General features: G+C 41.4%; 1 protein-coding gene and 1 long non-coding RNA gene across 3 annotated transcripts in view; one reads left to right on the forward strand and one right to left on the reverse strand.

Annotated features, from left to right (window-relative positions):
• The window catches only part of SLC7A14 (solute carrier family 7 member 14), a 111,609-nt gene that overhangs the window by 26,420 nt on the left and 67,189 nt on the right, over positions 1-18,000 (reverse strand). Inside the window, exons 3-5 of the mRNA XM_077880316.1 lie at positions 10,776-11,012; positions 8,864-9,081; positions 17-163 (exon numbers count right to left, since the gene is read on the reverse strand). Coding sequence (XP_077736442.1) covers positions 17-163; positions 8,864-9,081; positions 10,776-11,012 — 602 coding nt within the window. The remainder of the gene's footprint in view (positions 1-16; positions 164-8,863; positions 9,082-10,775; positions 11,013-18,000) is intronic.
• LOC144302701 (uncharacterized) overlaps positions 1-18,000 on the forward strand; it is a 54,367-nt gene that overhangs the window by 16,777 nt on the left and 19,590 nt on the right. The window lies entirely within an intron of this gene.

An 18,000-nucleotide genomic window follows, 5' to 3' on the forward strand; every position in this document is an offset into this window, starting at 1 on the left:
AGGATATAGTACTTACAGATACATATGCTGTCAGGCAGATGACCAGGGAGGCGGTGATAGCATAGGGGATGGACGTGTTTGGATTCTTGGCTTCCTCTCCGGTGGTGGCGATGATGTCAAAGCCAATGAAAGCATAGAAACACGTGGCTGCTCCTTGCAGCACCTGGTGGGACAATGGCATTTCTCAGACTCAGAGTGTCAGGGCAGCACCAGGGCCTAGCATGTGGTATGACAACTGCCCAGTGTCTGGGGACGTTACTGAGCAGCGTGGGAGTAACGTGGCAGAGCTTGTGCTCACTGTTTGAGTTCTGATCTCCTGTACTTTCTAGCTGTGTGACCCTGGGCAATTCCCTCATGTGTAAAACAGAGATGAGGAGAATTTTGGCCAAATAAGAACTGCTGTTCAATACATTCAAATCATTTTTGGAAATAAATGGGGTTGTAAGCGAATCAATGAATTGGCTATCTTTGTGCCTTGGGGGAACTCATTAACCTCTCTGCTTTATTTTCATTCAATGGTGCTCATCCACAATCAGAGGGTGTGTGACTTCCTTTAGTAGATGTTTGGAAATGTGAGGAGCCACTTGTGCTGGTCATGGAGACATGGGGCATGTGCTTTCAGCATTTAGTGTACAGGGTTCAAAAAACTGTCCCTGCCCAAATTACCACTAGTGCCCCTGATGGATCATCTCTGTGGTAACTTCTAGATCTGAAATGGTATAAAAGATGTTCAGATCTTCAGATATCCTATTGTCTTTCATGGGAAGACGGGTAGCGACAATTGGATTTTTCTACTCCTTTGGGTGCTTGAGTGACCCAGTTGGGCTCTAAGGCAGGAAAAGATATGTGGTAAGAGGCAGCGTAGGGCTGTGGAGGTGGTATCCAGTGACATCTGCTGGATGTCTGTTGGACAGGAGGCTGCACAGCTCCAAGGGTTGTTGATAAGTCAAGACATCAGTGAGAGTCTTCCCGTGAGGGGTATGTTACTTTCTTCCAAAGAATCAACTAAAGTTTAAGCAAAGTTTCCCCACCTTAGCATTCTCAGTGTCAGCAGAGAGTAAAAAGTGTGCCTCTTCCAATGCTTGGGGAATGTCCCTTTAGGGGAGGGTGAGTGAGTTTTTCTAGATCTGTATACATAGGGTGAGGGGCCTCGGCAGTATGTAAGCTCTAGCCAGGGGTTCAGGAGTGAGATTTGTTGTCGGATGGACCATTTTTTCCCCTTTTCTCCACAAACAGCTTATAAATGATGAAATTCAAAACATGTGCCAAGAAGATAAACTGTGCCCAAATGTTCACTCTTAACGTTTTCCACTGGTTTCTCCATAATTAACGACAAAATACTAAGTGCTGGAACCTACCAAATACACTACAAGCTGAAGATCTTCTCAAACCTCAAAAGCAAGTTTTGCTCACTTGTAAAATGACTTGGTCATTTCTATGGTCTCTCCCATTAGGATTCTAAAGTTTCGATTCCCTAATTGGAGGCTCTTCTCCTGGGGTCCATTCAACTCAGGGGGCCTGTGAGTTTTGCTGGGAAGAGATTACATCTTTATCTTTACTAACCTCTGATTGAACATTAGCATTTCTTTTAATTACAACTGTAGGTGACAAACAGTACCTGCGACTTTGTCGCCAATAGCAATCAGATATATTTCCATAATAGATTGTTGCAGAGATGTTGAAATATTGCTGGTGCTTTTTGCTGCTTCCAAATTATGATATTTATTAGACATAGATATCAATCTTTAAAACAATATTAGAGCATAGGACCTTGTTATTATATTCCAGTTTTAAAATATTTAAAATTATATTTTTATATTTGATTACTTTTGAATTCCTATGTAATTAGGTTATCCGTTTATAAACATGATTCTTAGAAGGAATTCAGAGGCTTCACCAAACTGCTAAGGAGAACGTAGTACAAAATAGTCTAAGAACTCCTGGTCTATTGTAATAACTCAGGTAGAAAGAACTTCTCAAACAAGCAATTGTTCTCGGAGGGCTACTTTCTGGTAGGAGAGTTAAAACTTCTAATTTCACTTCAGTTAAGCCCTTCATTTCGGGGAACTGAAAGTGTTTGGGCCTTCAGACAAGGAGAGAAAACAGACCTCACTTCATTGTGCATGGAGGTTCACAGGTTTGGAAATGTGCTTGTTTTCACTTGTCTAGAAAATGTTTTTGGTCTTTAGGGAAGAACAGATGCTGGGATTGCAGACTCCTTAAATTGCCCCCATCAAGGAAAACCTTGCTTTAAGATAGCTTCCAGAAAGTAGGTTCTGCTTTCTCTTCCTTTAACATCCTTCATCCCTTATACATACATGCACATGCACACAACTGTAAATCATACAGATCTGTTATGACAATCGGTCTGATGATGTATCAGCTCCCAGTTAGGATGCCCCAGGGCTACAGGGCTATGCTATTTGATGTAGTCAGTGCTAGATTGAAAGTTCCTAGAGGTTGCCAGCCCTCACTACTAAGGAAAGTGGGGTGGAAGTGTCTTAAATTAGAACTCTGGGGTAAATCTACCTAGAACAAGACGAGAGGTTTATAAGCCACACCATGTGAGGAATCACTGGGGACCTAGGGATGTCTAAGTGGAAGAAAAGAAGACTCAGTGGAAGATATGGAGGATACCTTCCAATTTTGAAGTACTGACCATGCAGCAGTTGGAGAAGTATACTACAGGCTTCAGAGGGAACCCCAAAGCCATATAAGGTTGGGGGTGAGAGGGGCAGCCATTGGATTTGGTTAGGAGAGCCAATTTTGTAGACTGTCAGACGTAGGGTGCTTCTGTCACATATAAGCCTGGTGACCTGGAACAAATTCCTAACCTCTTGGAACCTCATTTTCTTAGATGGAGGTGAAAATAGGATTTAATTCATAGGGTTGTTACAAGGATTAAATGAGATAATATAGTTCACTATACAGTCATAGACTACAGTACGTACTTAATAAATATTAGCTCTTACCAGTGGTGTTTTTAAATTACTATCGTAAGTTTTTTAGTACAAATGGAGCCCCAAGGCATAAACAAATTTCTCCTCCTCCTTGTTTCTTTTTATTAGAACTAGATATATATATTTTATTAACTGTTCCCAAGTGCCAGGAAGTGTGCTTTGTGATAGGGCTACAGTCATGAGCAAAAGTACTCTGAGCTTAACCCCCTGGGGCTTCACTGCCAGACCCAAAATGCAACCGTGATTGTGATAATAAACTGAACAAGATTAATAGGTGTCTATATTATCTGTTAAACATGAATGCTGCTATTTTGCAAACAACTGAAAGAATAGATGGTAATTACTGATAATTATGAGATACCGGAATATCGACTATGGTCAAGTTGGGAATAGAGAGAGAAAGTTTGCAAAGAGAATGTCTGTTAGCTTGAATTCCCTATGCAGACCTAGAAAGCCATATGGTTGAAGGATGACTGGGCAGATCAAAGGTGGACATTTAGACGTTCTACTGCATGAGGCAGGAAAGAGAATTTAACTCCGATGGTTTAAATGAAATGATTTCAGTGAAGGCCCTATTGGCTTAGTCGAACAGGGAGCAACCATCGAGGGGCTTTCTGAAGCATAGAGCAGAATAGAAGGATGGATAATGGATCTAGGGAGAGAGGGGGGAAGTAGAAAAACCCCCAGAATACCTGCCAAGATCAAACAGACCCTGATCTAACAAGATATAGATTGAATAAACAGATTATTGAAGAGAAGATAATACAATTAGCAAATAAGGTCACCTTTTTACTTAAGTTAGTTTGAATGAGTTTTTCTTCCTGGCAAGCAAATGACCCCTAATTGATAAATACAAAAGAGCCAGGAAGTGGAACTATGTATGAGTGTGTCTCTACCCTCCTGACCACTAAAACTACTTTCCACTTCACTCTCTCCAGACCTTAGATCTGGCCACTGGGATTTATGATTAGGATTTCCTTCCATGCATGGAAGAATGTGTGTGTGTGTGCTTAGGAGTGAGAATCTATGAACAAAACCGGTGGGTGAAATGTGTGTAAATGTGTGTTTCTCGGTCCACTGGTACTTTATCCTAACTTTTAGGAAACGTTTTACACAAATAACAAATAGTATTGACTTTTGAATTCGATGACATAAGCAGAGATAGTTTTCCAAAGTCAAGCTGGTGTAGCTGCTCAGCCGGCTGATCCAGATCAGCTCATCCCTCTACAGAGCTTTTGTGGGGAAGCAGCACGTGCCTCAGTCGCTGGAGCTTACTTAGTTGTCAAAAGCAATGTCACCAGTGGCGTGCTATTTCAGCATGTGGAGTCCCTGAAAACTGGCCCCCTACGTCTCACTGAAATTCCAGAGGCATAGGAATGAGGCAGCTCTCCGTATTCCGCGTTGGCCAATCTGCCAGATGCCTAGGAGCTAATTAGGCACCTTTATATAATTCACTCCCAAGGTAACAAGACAAAACTCGGACTTTAATAGCATTTTCTACCACCCTCATGCTCCAGATCTATTAGCAGCCTGTCCACAGTGACAGTGGAATGTGTTAATAGGTTCCAGCAAATGAATTAAAATGTGGAGAACATGAAAAACCAACTTTTCCTTTGTTTGGAGGTGGCCAGCATTCCCCACAAATACTTGCCAAGGACCATTTTCCTGGGAGCTGTTTGTGCGGTTAGAGTGTCTTATTTGGTTAAAGGAAAACCATAAGATAGCATCGAGAACAAATAACACACAGGGAATACACATCCAACAATGTTCAGGGGCTGAGGAACTGCAGATGGAAGCAGGGGTTCAGCTGAGGGCCAGCCGTTACTTGATCTAGAGAAAAATGTTTGTTGTTCTTTGGCTCTTCAAGACCAAAGAAGCATTTGACCCAGAACCTGTAAGTGAGTAAACGATTCCTTAAGCTATTTTCTTTGGAAGGATGTGGTTGGAGCAGGGAAACAGTAAGCTTATGAGGGGTCCATGGCCAGAGGACAGATTGTTCATTATTAACCCTTTCAAAGCACTTGAGAAGTGTGTTTCGAGTTCTGTAATGGTATCTTTATAAATAATCTCCTACACAATGATCTTCTTCATCCCATTCTACCTGAAGTGGTTGAAGAATAAAGTGGATTAGAACTCTGAAGTAGGCCCCTTGTCAGGGGTAAGGGTCAGGTTTTCCCTAAAGAGAAGTCCATGTAGCTGCCAAGTAGGCGACTCACTTCTGTTGACAATTGTTAGGTAACAGAATAGGGAGTGTGTTTATTGACTTGGTGGATGACATGTTCATGAGAGGGTGTCAGACCTTAAAAATTAGGATCCAAATTCAAAGTGACCTTGCTAGGGGTGCCTGGGTGGCTCAGTCGGTAGAGCATGAAACTCTTGATCTTGGGGTCATGAGTTCAAGCCCTATGTTGGGTGTAGAGCTTACTTAAAAAAATAAAAACAAAAATAAAAACAAAGTGGCCTGCTGGACTGGAAAAGTAACCAGAAAATAAAGTTAAGAAAGAACAGGTCCAGGCTAGTTTGCTAGGGAGGAAATGTACTATGCAGAAATCCAAGGCCAGGCAGATAGGAAAGAGGATGAGTCAGCACCATCCTCACACTGGGCTGTCCTTTGTGCTCAGCTGATACTTTTAGTCACAGCCACTAGAACACATATTTGAATTTCCTGCAGGGTTAATATATTTGCAGTGAAAAATACAAAATCCCAGCCATACTTTTTTTGGTGACGAGTGACAAACCTACTCAAGAAACGTTGGGTTGGAGTGAGGTTCATGAGGCCAAAGGTGCAAAAAAAAGATAATTGGTCCCATGTGTCCAAACCCAGGTTGAAGGGTAGTGGAATAAATAAGGACTCAACCAGGACTGGGATTGAATTTCAGCTCTATTATGATGTAGATCTGTAACCTTCACTTTTCTCAATTTAAGATATATTTTTTTAATTTTTTATTTATTTATGATAGTCACACAGAGAGAGAGAGAGAGGCAGAGACACAGGCAGAGGGAGAAGCAGGCTCCATGCACCGGGAACCCGACGTGGGACTCGATCCCGGGTCTCCAGGATCGCGCCCTGGGCCAAAGGCAGGCGCCAAACCACTGCGCCACCCAGGGATCCCTCAATTTAAGATATTTTGATGTAAAAGTAGAGATCAGGGCTGTTGTGAAGCTTACATGAAAAGTGTATATGAAAGTGTGTGTCACAAAGAAAATGGTAAGTTAAGAATGGCATCCTTTCATTTTTTAATGCTTGGCTTCTGATCCTTTCCTGCTATAAAAGCTAGTGAGAACCTGGGTGTATAAATGGGAGCCCCTAAGGCTGGTTTGATTAGTTCCTTCCTCCGTGAGGTGGATTGCTAACTATCCTGAAGAGGGATATGGGGTCCTGGAGTGGGAAGAGGAGACCCCCAAAGAGAATAAAGACCCCAGAACAAAGTCCAGAGGACAGGTTAAAAGACTGGTTCATCTTCATCAGCCTGGGCCAAGGGCATTTGCACAGAAGAGATTACTGGCTTCCAGTCTTACATGGGGCCTAGAACTGCAATGTGTGGCATTCGGGTGACCTCTTAGGAGAATTTTGAAAATTAGACATGAACTAAGTAATTGCAAAAAATTTTCAAATTGCTTTGCTATTATGTCTTAGTAAACAATGCACTTTGGCCAGGTCAGGTTTATACTCTCACCTGAAGGTGAGAAAAGAGGCTAGACCATGTCCTAGTGTTCCTCCTCACTCTAAGACTCTACGACTTTGCAAATGCTTAAAGGAGATGAAAAACATAATGTGTTGGATTAATTATCGTATTACAGTTTTTTAGAAGGCTCAGAAACAAAGGGTGGTCATGCACAAGGTAGACCATGCAGTAGAAAGTGCTTTGGAGTCACCTAGACCTGATCAGGAATTTCAGTCCTGGCACTGATGGTTAAGTGACTTCAGGTAAGTTCCCCAGCCTCTCTGAATCTTGGATTCTCCATCTATTAAGTTAGGCACAGCAGCACCTGCTTTAAAGTTTTGTTGTAAGAGAGCACAATGCTGGGCACCAAACAGGTAGTCGGTAAACCCTAAGTCCTCCCTCCTATGATTATCACTATTGCTAACCATACCATGTGTACCAAAAAAAAAAAAAAATCATCTAAGTTGTTATCTTTTTGGCAAACATTTGGTGCAATTAGTTTTTCCCTCTGATGAGCGAGAAAACCTCAAAGCACAGAAGTTTGCTGTTGGCCAAAGTCTTAACAGTTAAGTCTATGACCCCAAAATTTCTCAGATTGGGAAAAAAAAATGGTGAGAACATTATCATGTGCAAGGATGAAAATGCAGTTGAGTTCTGGAAAAACACTTTTTTTCTTTGCCACGCTTGTAATTTATTGTTTCTTTTATTTGATAGGAAAGGAACGGTTTGTATTGTAAGAAAATATAGACTCGGGGATCCAGAATGGGGTCAACAGTGTTTCTTTGTCTCTTCTGGTTTTAACCAGTTTCAGGATTTATTCATTTCAAGGAGGAGGAGGGATGAACTTTGTGGTACCGTGGAATTCTTACAGATAAGCAGAAGACTAGAAATCTTGGCTTAAATTGCTCTTTTGCTTATTTCTCTTCATTGAATAGTGTGGCATGGTTGAGAATAGAGAGGAGTTATTTTGAGTGTTTTCCAAGAGAGATTTCTGGTCGCTGGACATCTTGGAGGAAAACCAGTCTAAGCAAAAGATTTTTACAAAAGCGAATCTGGTGGAGTCCCGGACTTACTCTCTGCCAGTGGTAGGCAGGTGTTCCTCCCTTGGCCTCAGTCTCCTTACCTGCTAGGTGAGGGGTAGAAGCAGGTGATTTCTAAGATCTTCCCCAGCTCAAAATGTTCTACTATTTTAAAAAATATTTTATTTAAATTCTGAGTTCTACTATTTTTAAAAAAGGAATAGGTAGTTGAATTTTACCAATGAATTCATAAAGTAAGCGTTTTTAGTCATACTAGAAAAAGGATCCAGGCACAATTTAGAACTACTTGTCAGTATAAAGACTTTGCCACTCTGACCTTCCCATTTTTCTTTAATGTAAGCCTCACCACCCAGATCATGAGGATGAGATCTGAGAATGCCCTTTTGGTCCTGCCCACTCTCTGGCCAACTGCAAGACCACGCTAGGTGGACTGGGAGTGGAGTTCTCTGCCATGAACCATGTCACAAGAATGGGACTTATGACCAGCCCTAATTGTGCCCTCTCAGCAGCACCTAGACCTCAGTGGGGCTCTCTCTATATTGGGTCAAATATTGGGATTACATCTAAAAACTGTTCTTGACCTTGTTCTATACCTAGGCAACACTCATCCCTTTACTGCTCTTCTGGCTCCATTACTGCCTTGTCTATTTGGGGCTGTCTGTCTCTCCAAAAATACTCCAGAGGGATTCTTTTAGACCAAGCTGTTCATTTACAAGCTTTACAGTCAGGGAGTCCGGGCTTTGGATCTTGACTCTGTCACTTATATTGTGCACTTAATAGTGAGTCCCCTGACCTCTCTGAGTGTGAGTTTTTCATCTGTAAGGCCAGAAGGTAAATATCTTCCTTGCAAGATTATTAAGACACTTAAACATTACATGCAGAACACCTAGCATAAAAAAAAAAAAAAAAAAGAACACCTAGCGTAGGACTAGGCATATTTCACGTGGCCAAAACATCAAATCTGTTATGGTCATTTGCATTAAATAAGATCTCAATGAATATTTGTGAAATAAGTAAAAAAATGATATAGGAATCATTTTTTCAGAGCACGCCAATTAAGTTCAGATAAAAAGGGATGAAAACGGTGCTATGAAGATTATGGGACAGAGCAGCATTTTTTGATAATATGTCTCAGACTAGCTACAGGGTGGAAGGCTGAATGTGCAATAGCCAAACAAGGCTTTAGAAATGAACTCACCCCTGACCAGCCATGGGGCAAGAACTGGCCCTCAGCCCAGTATTTCCCATTGATGAAGAAGAGGCCTGTAATCATGATGAACACCCACACTGCCAGGTTCAGCACGTTGAGGACGTTGTTGAAGCCCACAGAATTCTTCACCCCCAGCGCAACAATAATGGTGACGATGACTGCAATCACTAGAGCCAGAAGGTCAGGGTATGATTCTTCACCTTTCCCTAGAGGCCAAAGACATGAGTTAATATTGTCCAGGGGAAAAAAGGGGCATGCAAACTCCCGGCACCCCCTCAGAGCACTTGCACTCAGCTCTGGCAAGGGAGACCAATGTATCACAGAGGGAGGAGAAGTGTGTGTACAGGCATGTGTGTCCACATATGTGCTTGTGTGCAAGTGTGTGTATGTGTGAGCATGTGTGCCTACACTGTGGTCCATAAGTGTCTATTTACAAATGGGAAGGTCTTGGTATATAGGTCAGAGGACCCGACCTCCCTGGACCCAAAGTTGGGACACACGAAATGACAATGACAACATAGCCCATGGAACCATGGCATAGAATATTTGAGGTCAGAACTGCCCTGAGACACTCATGGTGTATATATGGGTTTAACATGTTATTTGAAAACTGGCTTATCTTCAGTGTTGTTCGCTCCATAGTGCATAAATTTTCCATTCCATTCCTGCAATCTTTCATTTGTAGAAAGTTTAAAAATGTGTATCTTTGAAAACTATTGGGAGAAGAATGTTCTTTGCATTTATGTGTATGCGGTTGCAGAGAAAATAAGCTGAGAATACACCCCACCCGGTTGGTGCAGCCTGTTGGCCAATGGACTCCTGCCCTCTATAGAGTGGAGAAGGCACTGCCTCAGCCGTCAGGCTTCTGAATTCCAGCCGCACTTCTGCCCATGACCAGCTGTGTGGCCTTGGGCGGATGCCTCAGTTCCCTGGACCTCATCTGTAAAAGTGAAGGGTTTGCACTACTTGGTCTCTGAGGGCCTTTTCAGACCTAAAACTTCTGTGAAATAAGTATAATGTGCAGATGTGGTCTTCATACTGTTCATCTTCTCACAGTATCTGATGCTCAGTATGTTTATCAATTCTTCAGAGATAGGGACACCAGAGTCACATGACTAGCACACAGCCACAGAAGCTGTACTTGCAAGTTCTGGGGCAAGACCCCCAAGCTTCCTCAACTATTGTTTGGCTTCCCATGGATATGAGAGGGTAAAATCAGATATCTGGATGAAACGGGGCAAGTGATGGACGGAGCTCCTGGTATTTGTTATGTAAAGTTCTGATTATTTAGTATTCACCCAGTTATATTATCCCTCCTTGACCTCTGCTAGACTGGAATCCATTTTGTCCCTTTTAAAAGTATATTTTGTCATTTAAAAATTAATACATGCTTCTTTATGAAAATTAAAAAAATTCCGATGAAACCACTACAGTTCATTACAGTTATTTTTCCTGCTTTGGTTTTATTTTTATATAGTTATCAGCATGATGCATATACAATTTATTTCCTTTGTCACATGACATTACATCAAAGACATATTCCATGTCATTACAACAGTCTTCCCCATCATCCTTTTAATTGCTACATAATATGCTTCCACAATTTACTTAGTCATTTGTTCCATTATGGACTACTTAGGCTGTTCTTAATTTTTTAATTATAAATGAGGCTGTGATGAATATCTTTTCATATAAAGGTTTTATGGAAATTAGAATGATTTCCTTAGAATAGATTCACAGGAGAACTACTTTGCAAAAAAAAAAAAAAAAAGAGAGAGAGAGAGAGAGAGACATATTTAAGGCTCTTCATATATTTTGCCACATTGAATCCTAAAAGGGGAACCCATTTGTTTGTTGGGGTAATTTCACGTGTTGGGGTAAGAGGATATGGCAGTCTCACCCAGGCCGTTGAGAGTTCCCACGCTGTCCACCATCCAGCGGCTAATGGTGTGGTTTGCTAAAGAGTCAAACATGCTACTCAGAGCACTGGCACCAGCTGCAGTGCCAATCAGGTACTCTAGGATCAGGTTCCAGCCAATGAAAAATGCCACAAATTCCCCGACAGTGACGTAGCTGTAGGTGTAGGCTGATCCTGTGGTCTTGGGGACTCGGACTCCAAACTCTGCGTAGCAGACACCTGCATGGGACAAGCACACATGGGTAGCGGACTTCAGGAGATGAGCTGATCTCTTGGTGGTTCATCTTTGGTGCAAAATACTGGAGATCTCTGGGATCTTAAACCAAATACATGAAATTTTATATATATGAATAAATTTAAGGCCAATTCTAATGTCAATGTTAGTTCTGAAAAACTTTTAACCCGAATGCTTGGGAAGGCAATCAGAATTGATTCTAATGAGCTACTGGAGACGGATCTTTATTTAGAAAAATTCCTATTTGTTGTATGTGTCGCTGTCAAATTCTTTAGGGGTCAGATATCCTGAGTGAACATGGGCCTAGTTCATTATGATCTCCACACTTGATGGCACCAGGGTTACATTATGTTAACATTTTTCTCTTTCATTTTTTACATATTATGGAAGTGCTCCTCATTTGCGAATGATGGCTCAAGTGATCTGTGGAGATTTTGTACTATATATGGGAGTGAGGTTGATTAAAAAATGCAAAAGTAAGTAAGTAACTAGTTTTTAACAAGAGAATTTAGCACATGCAAAGGACAGGACAATTGAATGAACTTAAGGAGTGCCCACCATGTGTTTGGCAGGGTGCTAAGTGCTGAGACTAAAAAGGCAAGTGAGACATGGCCTTGACCTCAAGGGGAGATAAAACAAAAAAGTCAGTGTCCATTACAAGCTGTATAAACTCAATAATGCAGAGATATACAGGAACAGAGAAAGAAGAGAGAAGAGACATGTGTATCAGGTAGTTTTGAAGCATATGGGGAAATTAATTGGGCAAAGAGGATGGAGCATGAAGCAAAGACATGGTGGATAGGCAGTCTGAAGTTTTTGGGTGAAGGGGAGTGTGCATGAAGGGACTGGGGGCAGACGAGCCTGGAGACGTAACTAGAAGCCATGTGTTTTCCAAAGTGGGTCAAGACCCACTTCCACTAGAATCATCTATGAAATCATAATTTCAGTATTGGGGCCCAGGAATCTACATTTTCACAAGCTCTCCACTTATAATTGAAAAACACTAGTATATTCCCTCCTTCTTTGATGGAATTATAGATCAAATTAGAAAGAGACTGGGAATATGCCAAACTTCTGCAAGTTGGGAGAGTTTCCTAAGACGTGCTGGGAACTCTGGGTGTGAGGCCAGTGGGTGGGGTGCCATGTTGGATGACAAACATAGGACAGTTTGGAGGAAACATGCCAGGAATGGGATGTAGGAGGGATGTCAGAGTAAACTATACCTTCAATCTCAATTTTAAGGGCCAACCCTGAGGTTCTCTCATCACAAATCAGGGAGTAAAATCAGTGCAAGGAAGCAAAGCCAGAGGTGTCAGAAGCCATGACACAAATGCATGATTAAAGGTGATGCAATATCGCTTTTCCTACCCTTAGTGCTGTCAGCTCTCAGGGCATCTGTGTGGGAGAGCACTGAGCCAGAGGTTGTGCTCTTGTCTCAACCCTGCCTTGACCTTGTTCCTTCCTTTATACTCATTTTCTTCTTTGTAAAATAAAGGAATCAGACAGGGATACTCTCTTAAGGGTCTTCCTCTTCGAACACTCTAGTATTCGGTTTCATTGAATTTTATGGATTTTGCCGCTAAATATATTGAGCATAATTTACTTTTCTTTTACATCAATTACTCTATTGTTCTGTATCTGGAGACATGCTCGGGCTGGTGAAGCCATCCATCTCTGCCCTGAATAACCTAAGCCGCCATTTATTTTGAGTTCCTCTGTTGGCCTCTCACCCCTTTGTTTTCCACCCCCTTCCTGGAGGTCAGACTGTCAGTTGTTTCATTCTGTGGCTGTCACAGGGATTACCTTGAGCATGAAGACCACATTCTTTTCTAAATTGCTGTTTCCAACACCTGATGTTTCAATTGTTAGAGTGAGTCTAAAATTAAGAGGAAGTGGTCTCTGAGGGGAGAACTGGAGAACTTTCCCGTGAGGAAAGTATAGAGCGTATAAGCACTGAGTATGAGGCCCTGACATGGTTTTCTTGGGTGCGTGGAGGACTTTGTGCTCTCATCTCCTGAAGAGATTTGAGTTTGCAGACACACATTAGATTGCTCTTTCAGTGCAGTGTGAGGACAGGATTAGAGATAATCTAATTCTGCGCTTCGGTGTGTGATCTGCAGTTTTTCTCAATAATTCTTTAATACTATGAGCTTTTTCTCTTTACCCTCCTTACCCCCTGATCATACACAAGGCTTATAAATCAAAATTTCTCAACCAATGCTTTTGAAACTGGCATTGATTTGATTGTTAATTTAATTCGGAGAGCCAATATGGTGAAGTTTGGGCAATCAATGGTTCTCTTCTTAACATTTGGCCTGCCATCATAAAAATACCCAATTCGTTATCAGAACCCCCTAGCCAAGGGTAACTGGCAAATAGCCAAGTCTTCCTTAGGGTTTAAGGAACCAGTGCATTGCTTCCTGAGGCAGAAGCAGAGGCCCTGAGCTGTGCACGGTGCAGGAGCATATGAAGTCAGTCATTTAGTCCCCAAGGTCCTGCTTGGATTCTGATAGCTGGAGTTTGGGAAGAATAGTGGGAAAATCAATTAGACACTAACCAAGTAAGACAATTTCTGCTCCTAGAGACCATTCTTTTGGACACTTTGTAAAGGATTTTATTTCTGCATCTTTCTGATTTGTTTGTATGCAAGAATCCAGGCTTTTAATGGGCACTAAAGCGTATCCAGCCTGGCACTGAAACTCAGTGGTGAGGAGTAAGTGATTTCAATCCCAAATGTTCTGAAAAAAAAACCAGAAAATGTTTTGTCAATCACTCAACTTTTTTCAAATATCTGGTGTAGAAGAGAGACATATTCAAAGATATCTTTTAAATCTCAATATGAAATAAAAATCAAAGAAAGGGAAACCAAAGAAAGTGAGGGGGCCAGATAGATGAACTGTAGGGTCCCTTCTAGTGCTATCATTCTTTGGTTTTACAATTAGAATCAACTTTCATTTGAGTCTGTGGAGGCAGCCCTAGAGAAAATACTGTAAACCAGTAGATCTCAGCAAAAGTGGACTGCTGCCTAGGGGGAATTTTGGAAATCCGTGGGGGTGTCCATCATTCTCATGATGGTTGTGGACACTTGAAGTATTAAATGGGTAGGAGCCTGTGCTGTTAGACATTCTGCAGTGTAGGGCTGTTCCACAGAATGAGGCATTGTCCTGTGTCTTACGTAACTTCTGAGGGTCCCAATGGACCTGTTTATAAAAACGGGTTTATAAATTATAAAAACCTATTTATAACTTCTGAGCCTGAATCTGTCTCCATTTTACATATTAACGCAAAGCATTTTTTCATGATTTTATATGCGTTGAGTTTCCCAGGGCTGCAACAGCTGGGTAAATTGAGGGACGGTTGTAATTTGTTTTGTCTGGAATTTACCAAGAATTGGCCATTATTTTGGAAAGCCACATCATCAAGAGCAACATGACTCATGGTCTCTGAGCATCAAATAGCACACCTGTGTGAGTTTGCATTTATAGTGGTTCCGTAAATGACAGCATATATCTGACAACTTCATTATGTCTCCTGTTGTATATGCCCCGGCTTCTACACACTGAAATATTACTTTCCTAGAAGTGACTTTTCTTTTATTTACCTTCCATACTCAGGGCATATTGATTTTTTAAAAAATTAAGTTTGTAGCTCTGGAAGATAGTTGAGAGTTCCTTAAAAAGGTAAAAATAGAACGACCCCATGATCCAGCAATTGCACTACAAGCTATTTACCCAAAGAATACAAAAATATTAATTCAAAGGGATACATGCATCATGATATTTATAGCAGATTTACCTACAATAGCCACTTAACGGAAACAGTCCAAGTGTCCATCGACTGATGAATGGGTAAAGAAGAATATTATTCAGTCATAAAAGAGAATGAAATCTTACTATTTGCAATGACACGGATGGAGCTAGCGAGTATGATGCTAAACAGACTAAGTCAGTCAGAGAAAGACAAATACCATATGATTTCACTCATACGTGGAATTCAAGAAACAAAACAAATGAGGAAAGAAAAGAAAAAAAAGACAGGCAAACCAAGAAACAGACTCTTACCTATGGAGAACAAACTGAGGGTTACTGGAGAGGAGGTGGGTGGGGTTCTTTTTTTTTTTTTTTTTTTTGCCTTAGTTTTCTCTTTAAAGGCCCTACTTCCAAATGCAATCAGATTCTGAAGTACTGGGTATAAGAGTTCAACATATGAATTTTTTGGGACACAAATCAGCACTCGTAACAGGTCAAATAGGTGATGGGGATTAAGGAGGGCACTTGTTTTTGTGTGTGTGTATGTGTGTTTTAAGATTTATTTATTTAATCATGAGAGAGAGAGAGAGAGGCAGAGACACAGGCAGAGACAGAAGCAGGCTCCATGCAGGGAGCCCGATGCGGGACTCGATCCTGGGTCTCCAGAATCACGCCCTGGGCTGAAGGCAGCACTAAACTGCTGAGCCACCCGGGCTGCCCAAGGAGGGCACTTGTGATGAGCGTAGGGTGTTGTGTGGGTGTTGAATTACTATATCGTACACCTGAAACTAATATCACACTGTATGTAAGCTAACTGGAATTTAAATAAAAACTTAGTAAAATGTAATTTTAATGACTATAAAAAATTAAGTATGTAGGAAGGTAGCATTATCTCTTGTTTGCATTTTAGGGTAGCAAAGGAAGAATTTCAAATTTATTAGTTAAAGTTGATTTGGTGTGCTAGGGTGGAGAATCAGTGTTCTAAATGAGAGAAAAATTTATAAAGATTCTCTACTCAATTTAGTAATGCATTGAAGAAATTCTTGCCTTGGGCTTATCTTCCCAGTCATATTTGCCTTGTGCTATTATCAAAAATGATTCTGCATTCCTTGGCTAACCATCAAGTGATTGAGAGGGGGAGACATATTGATTCCCCCTATGCATTCCCTATGCATTATGATAACTGCATAGCTGGAGAAAATCAATGTGAAGTACAACGTCAGGGTAGAGATGGCCATCACGAGTGACTGCCTGGTGCAGACCATCGGGTGGAAATTTCCCAATGGAGTTGTTCAGAGATGGCACATCCAGATCCTTGAGAAGTACGAAGGACTCATCTGAGCAGAACAAGAGGGAACAGAGTGATTTCTCATAGTCTGCAACTCAGATATCCTTTTTAAATTACTCACTCTTCGAGTATATTGTAAAACACCCCATTCTTTCCATTTTGTCATATCCCTAGTGTTTTGTTTTATTTCTATACCCAGAACTATTTTTTGTTAAATTGAAAAACTGCCAGCCTAAAGAGCAGTCAAACTTAGGACTTACATGTTGAAAAGAGAGTTGGGGATAAGATACCAAGGGGATTCCATATTTGAGATATTCCCTATCGATCTCCTCTTGCGTACCCTGAATGCTGTATGATTTGGAGTTCAGAGAAATTTGGTCCTTTTCAGCGTGAATTTCTTTCCAACTCAGAGAGTCTATGGTTCTGTCACATATAGCTATACAGCCAGCCTGACATTAAATACTCCCTGGGAGCCCACATATGATGTTCGCCTTTCCAAACTGTGCCTAATAAGCGTCCCTATAGTCAAGATAAATCACTGTATGTGCCTCCTACCACTCAGAGTCTGCTCTGGCTCTCTTGTACTCTCTTAGAATCACCTCCTCCATCCTAAAAGGGTGTAAAAGAGAAAGATCCACCTGGACCAGGTCAAAGATAGAGAAGGATTTCTCCACTCAAGAAACACATTTCCTTTGACATTCCACTAAAGAAAGCCATTAGATACATAAGTACTTTTTAAAAGTGTACTTTTACGAAGGAAGATTAAATCAAGAAGTCATGCACACTTGAATGTCAATTTCTCTAGTTAAAGAGAGTTTTTTTCCCCATTAACATGTAGTTTAACTTATTGACTAATTCCTTAACCTATCTATCAACTAATTTACCAATTTCCTACAATAACTTCTGACTTCCTAATTTATTTTAAGTGACACACATTGTTTTTTAAAAAAACATTTTATTATTATTATTTGTTAAACATTTTCTTCATTTAGAGAGAGAGAGAGAGAGAGCACAAGCAGAGGGAGTGACAGTCAGAGGGAGAGGCTTTTTTACTTTCCTTTTCCTTTTTTCCCTTCCCTTCCCTTCCCTTCCCTTCCCTTCCCTTCCCTTCCCTTCCCTTCCCTTCCCTTCCCTTCCCTTCCCTTCCCTTCCCTTCCCTTCCCTTCCCTTCCCTTCCCTTCCCTTCCCCTCCCTTTTCATTTCCTTTCTTGAGAGAGAGAGAGAGCACACAAGCGTGGTGAGGGGCAGAGGGAGAGGGAGAGAGAATCTCAAGCAGACTTCACACTGAGTGCAGAGCCTGATGCAGGGCTCGATCTCACAACCCTGAGATCATCACCTGAGCCCAAATCAAGAGTCAGATCTTAACCAATAGAGCCACTCAGACACTCCTAAGTGACACACATTGTTAAGTGCCTACTATGTCAGGCACTGAAGTGAATAGCAGAAACACTGAACTCTTGACCTTGAAACATCTATATTCCAATCAGGAAAGAGTCTAATAAACAGATGATCCCACACAGCCAGTATTTAATAGTATAGAGTATTTATGAGGTGCTCTGAGAGCCTAGGAGTGAGTGGTGCTTAGAAAGCACACATTTAGTTTCTGGGGAAGTAGGGATGAAGGGGAAGGTTTCTGAGTTGCATCCTGAAGGGTGAGCTGGGCTTTTCCAGGCAAAACAAAATGGGAAAGGGTGATTTCAGACAGATAGAAGGGGGTAGCTGGAATGACATATGTGGGCTGCTTTGAGGATTGAGGAGGATGAGTCTGCAGAGGTGAACTGGGATCGAGTGATTGAGGGAGTGGGACCTTTTTTAATAGACTGGGGGAATCTAGCTGAAAAAAACCATCCAGTTCATCTACTTCTAGTTTTAAAGCTTTGTCTTGGTTGTCTTTGCACACATAGTGTTATTTGAGAGTCTCACACGTAAATAAGT

Source organism: Canis aureus, chromosome 31 (genome assembly GCF_053574225.1).
Source record: "Canis aureus isolate CA01 chromosome 31, VMU_Caureus_v.1.0, whole genome shotgun sequence".
Classification (NCBI taxonomy): Eukaryota; Metazoa; Chordata; class Mammalia; order Carnivora; family Canidae; genus Canis; species Canis aureus.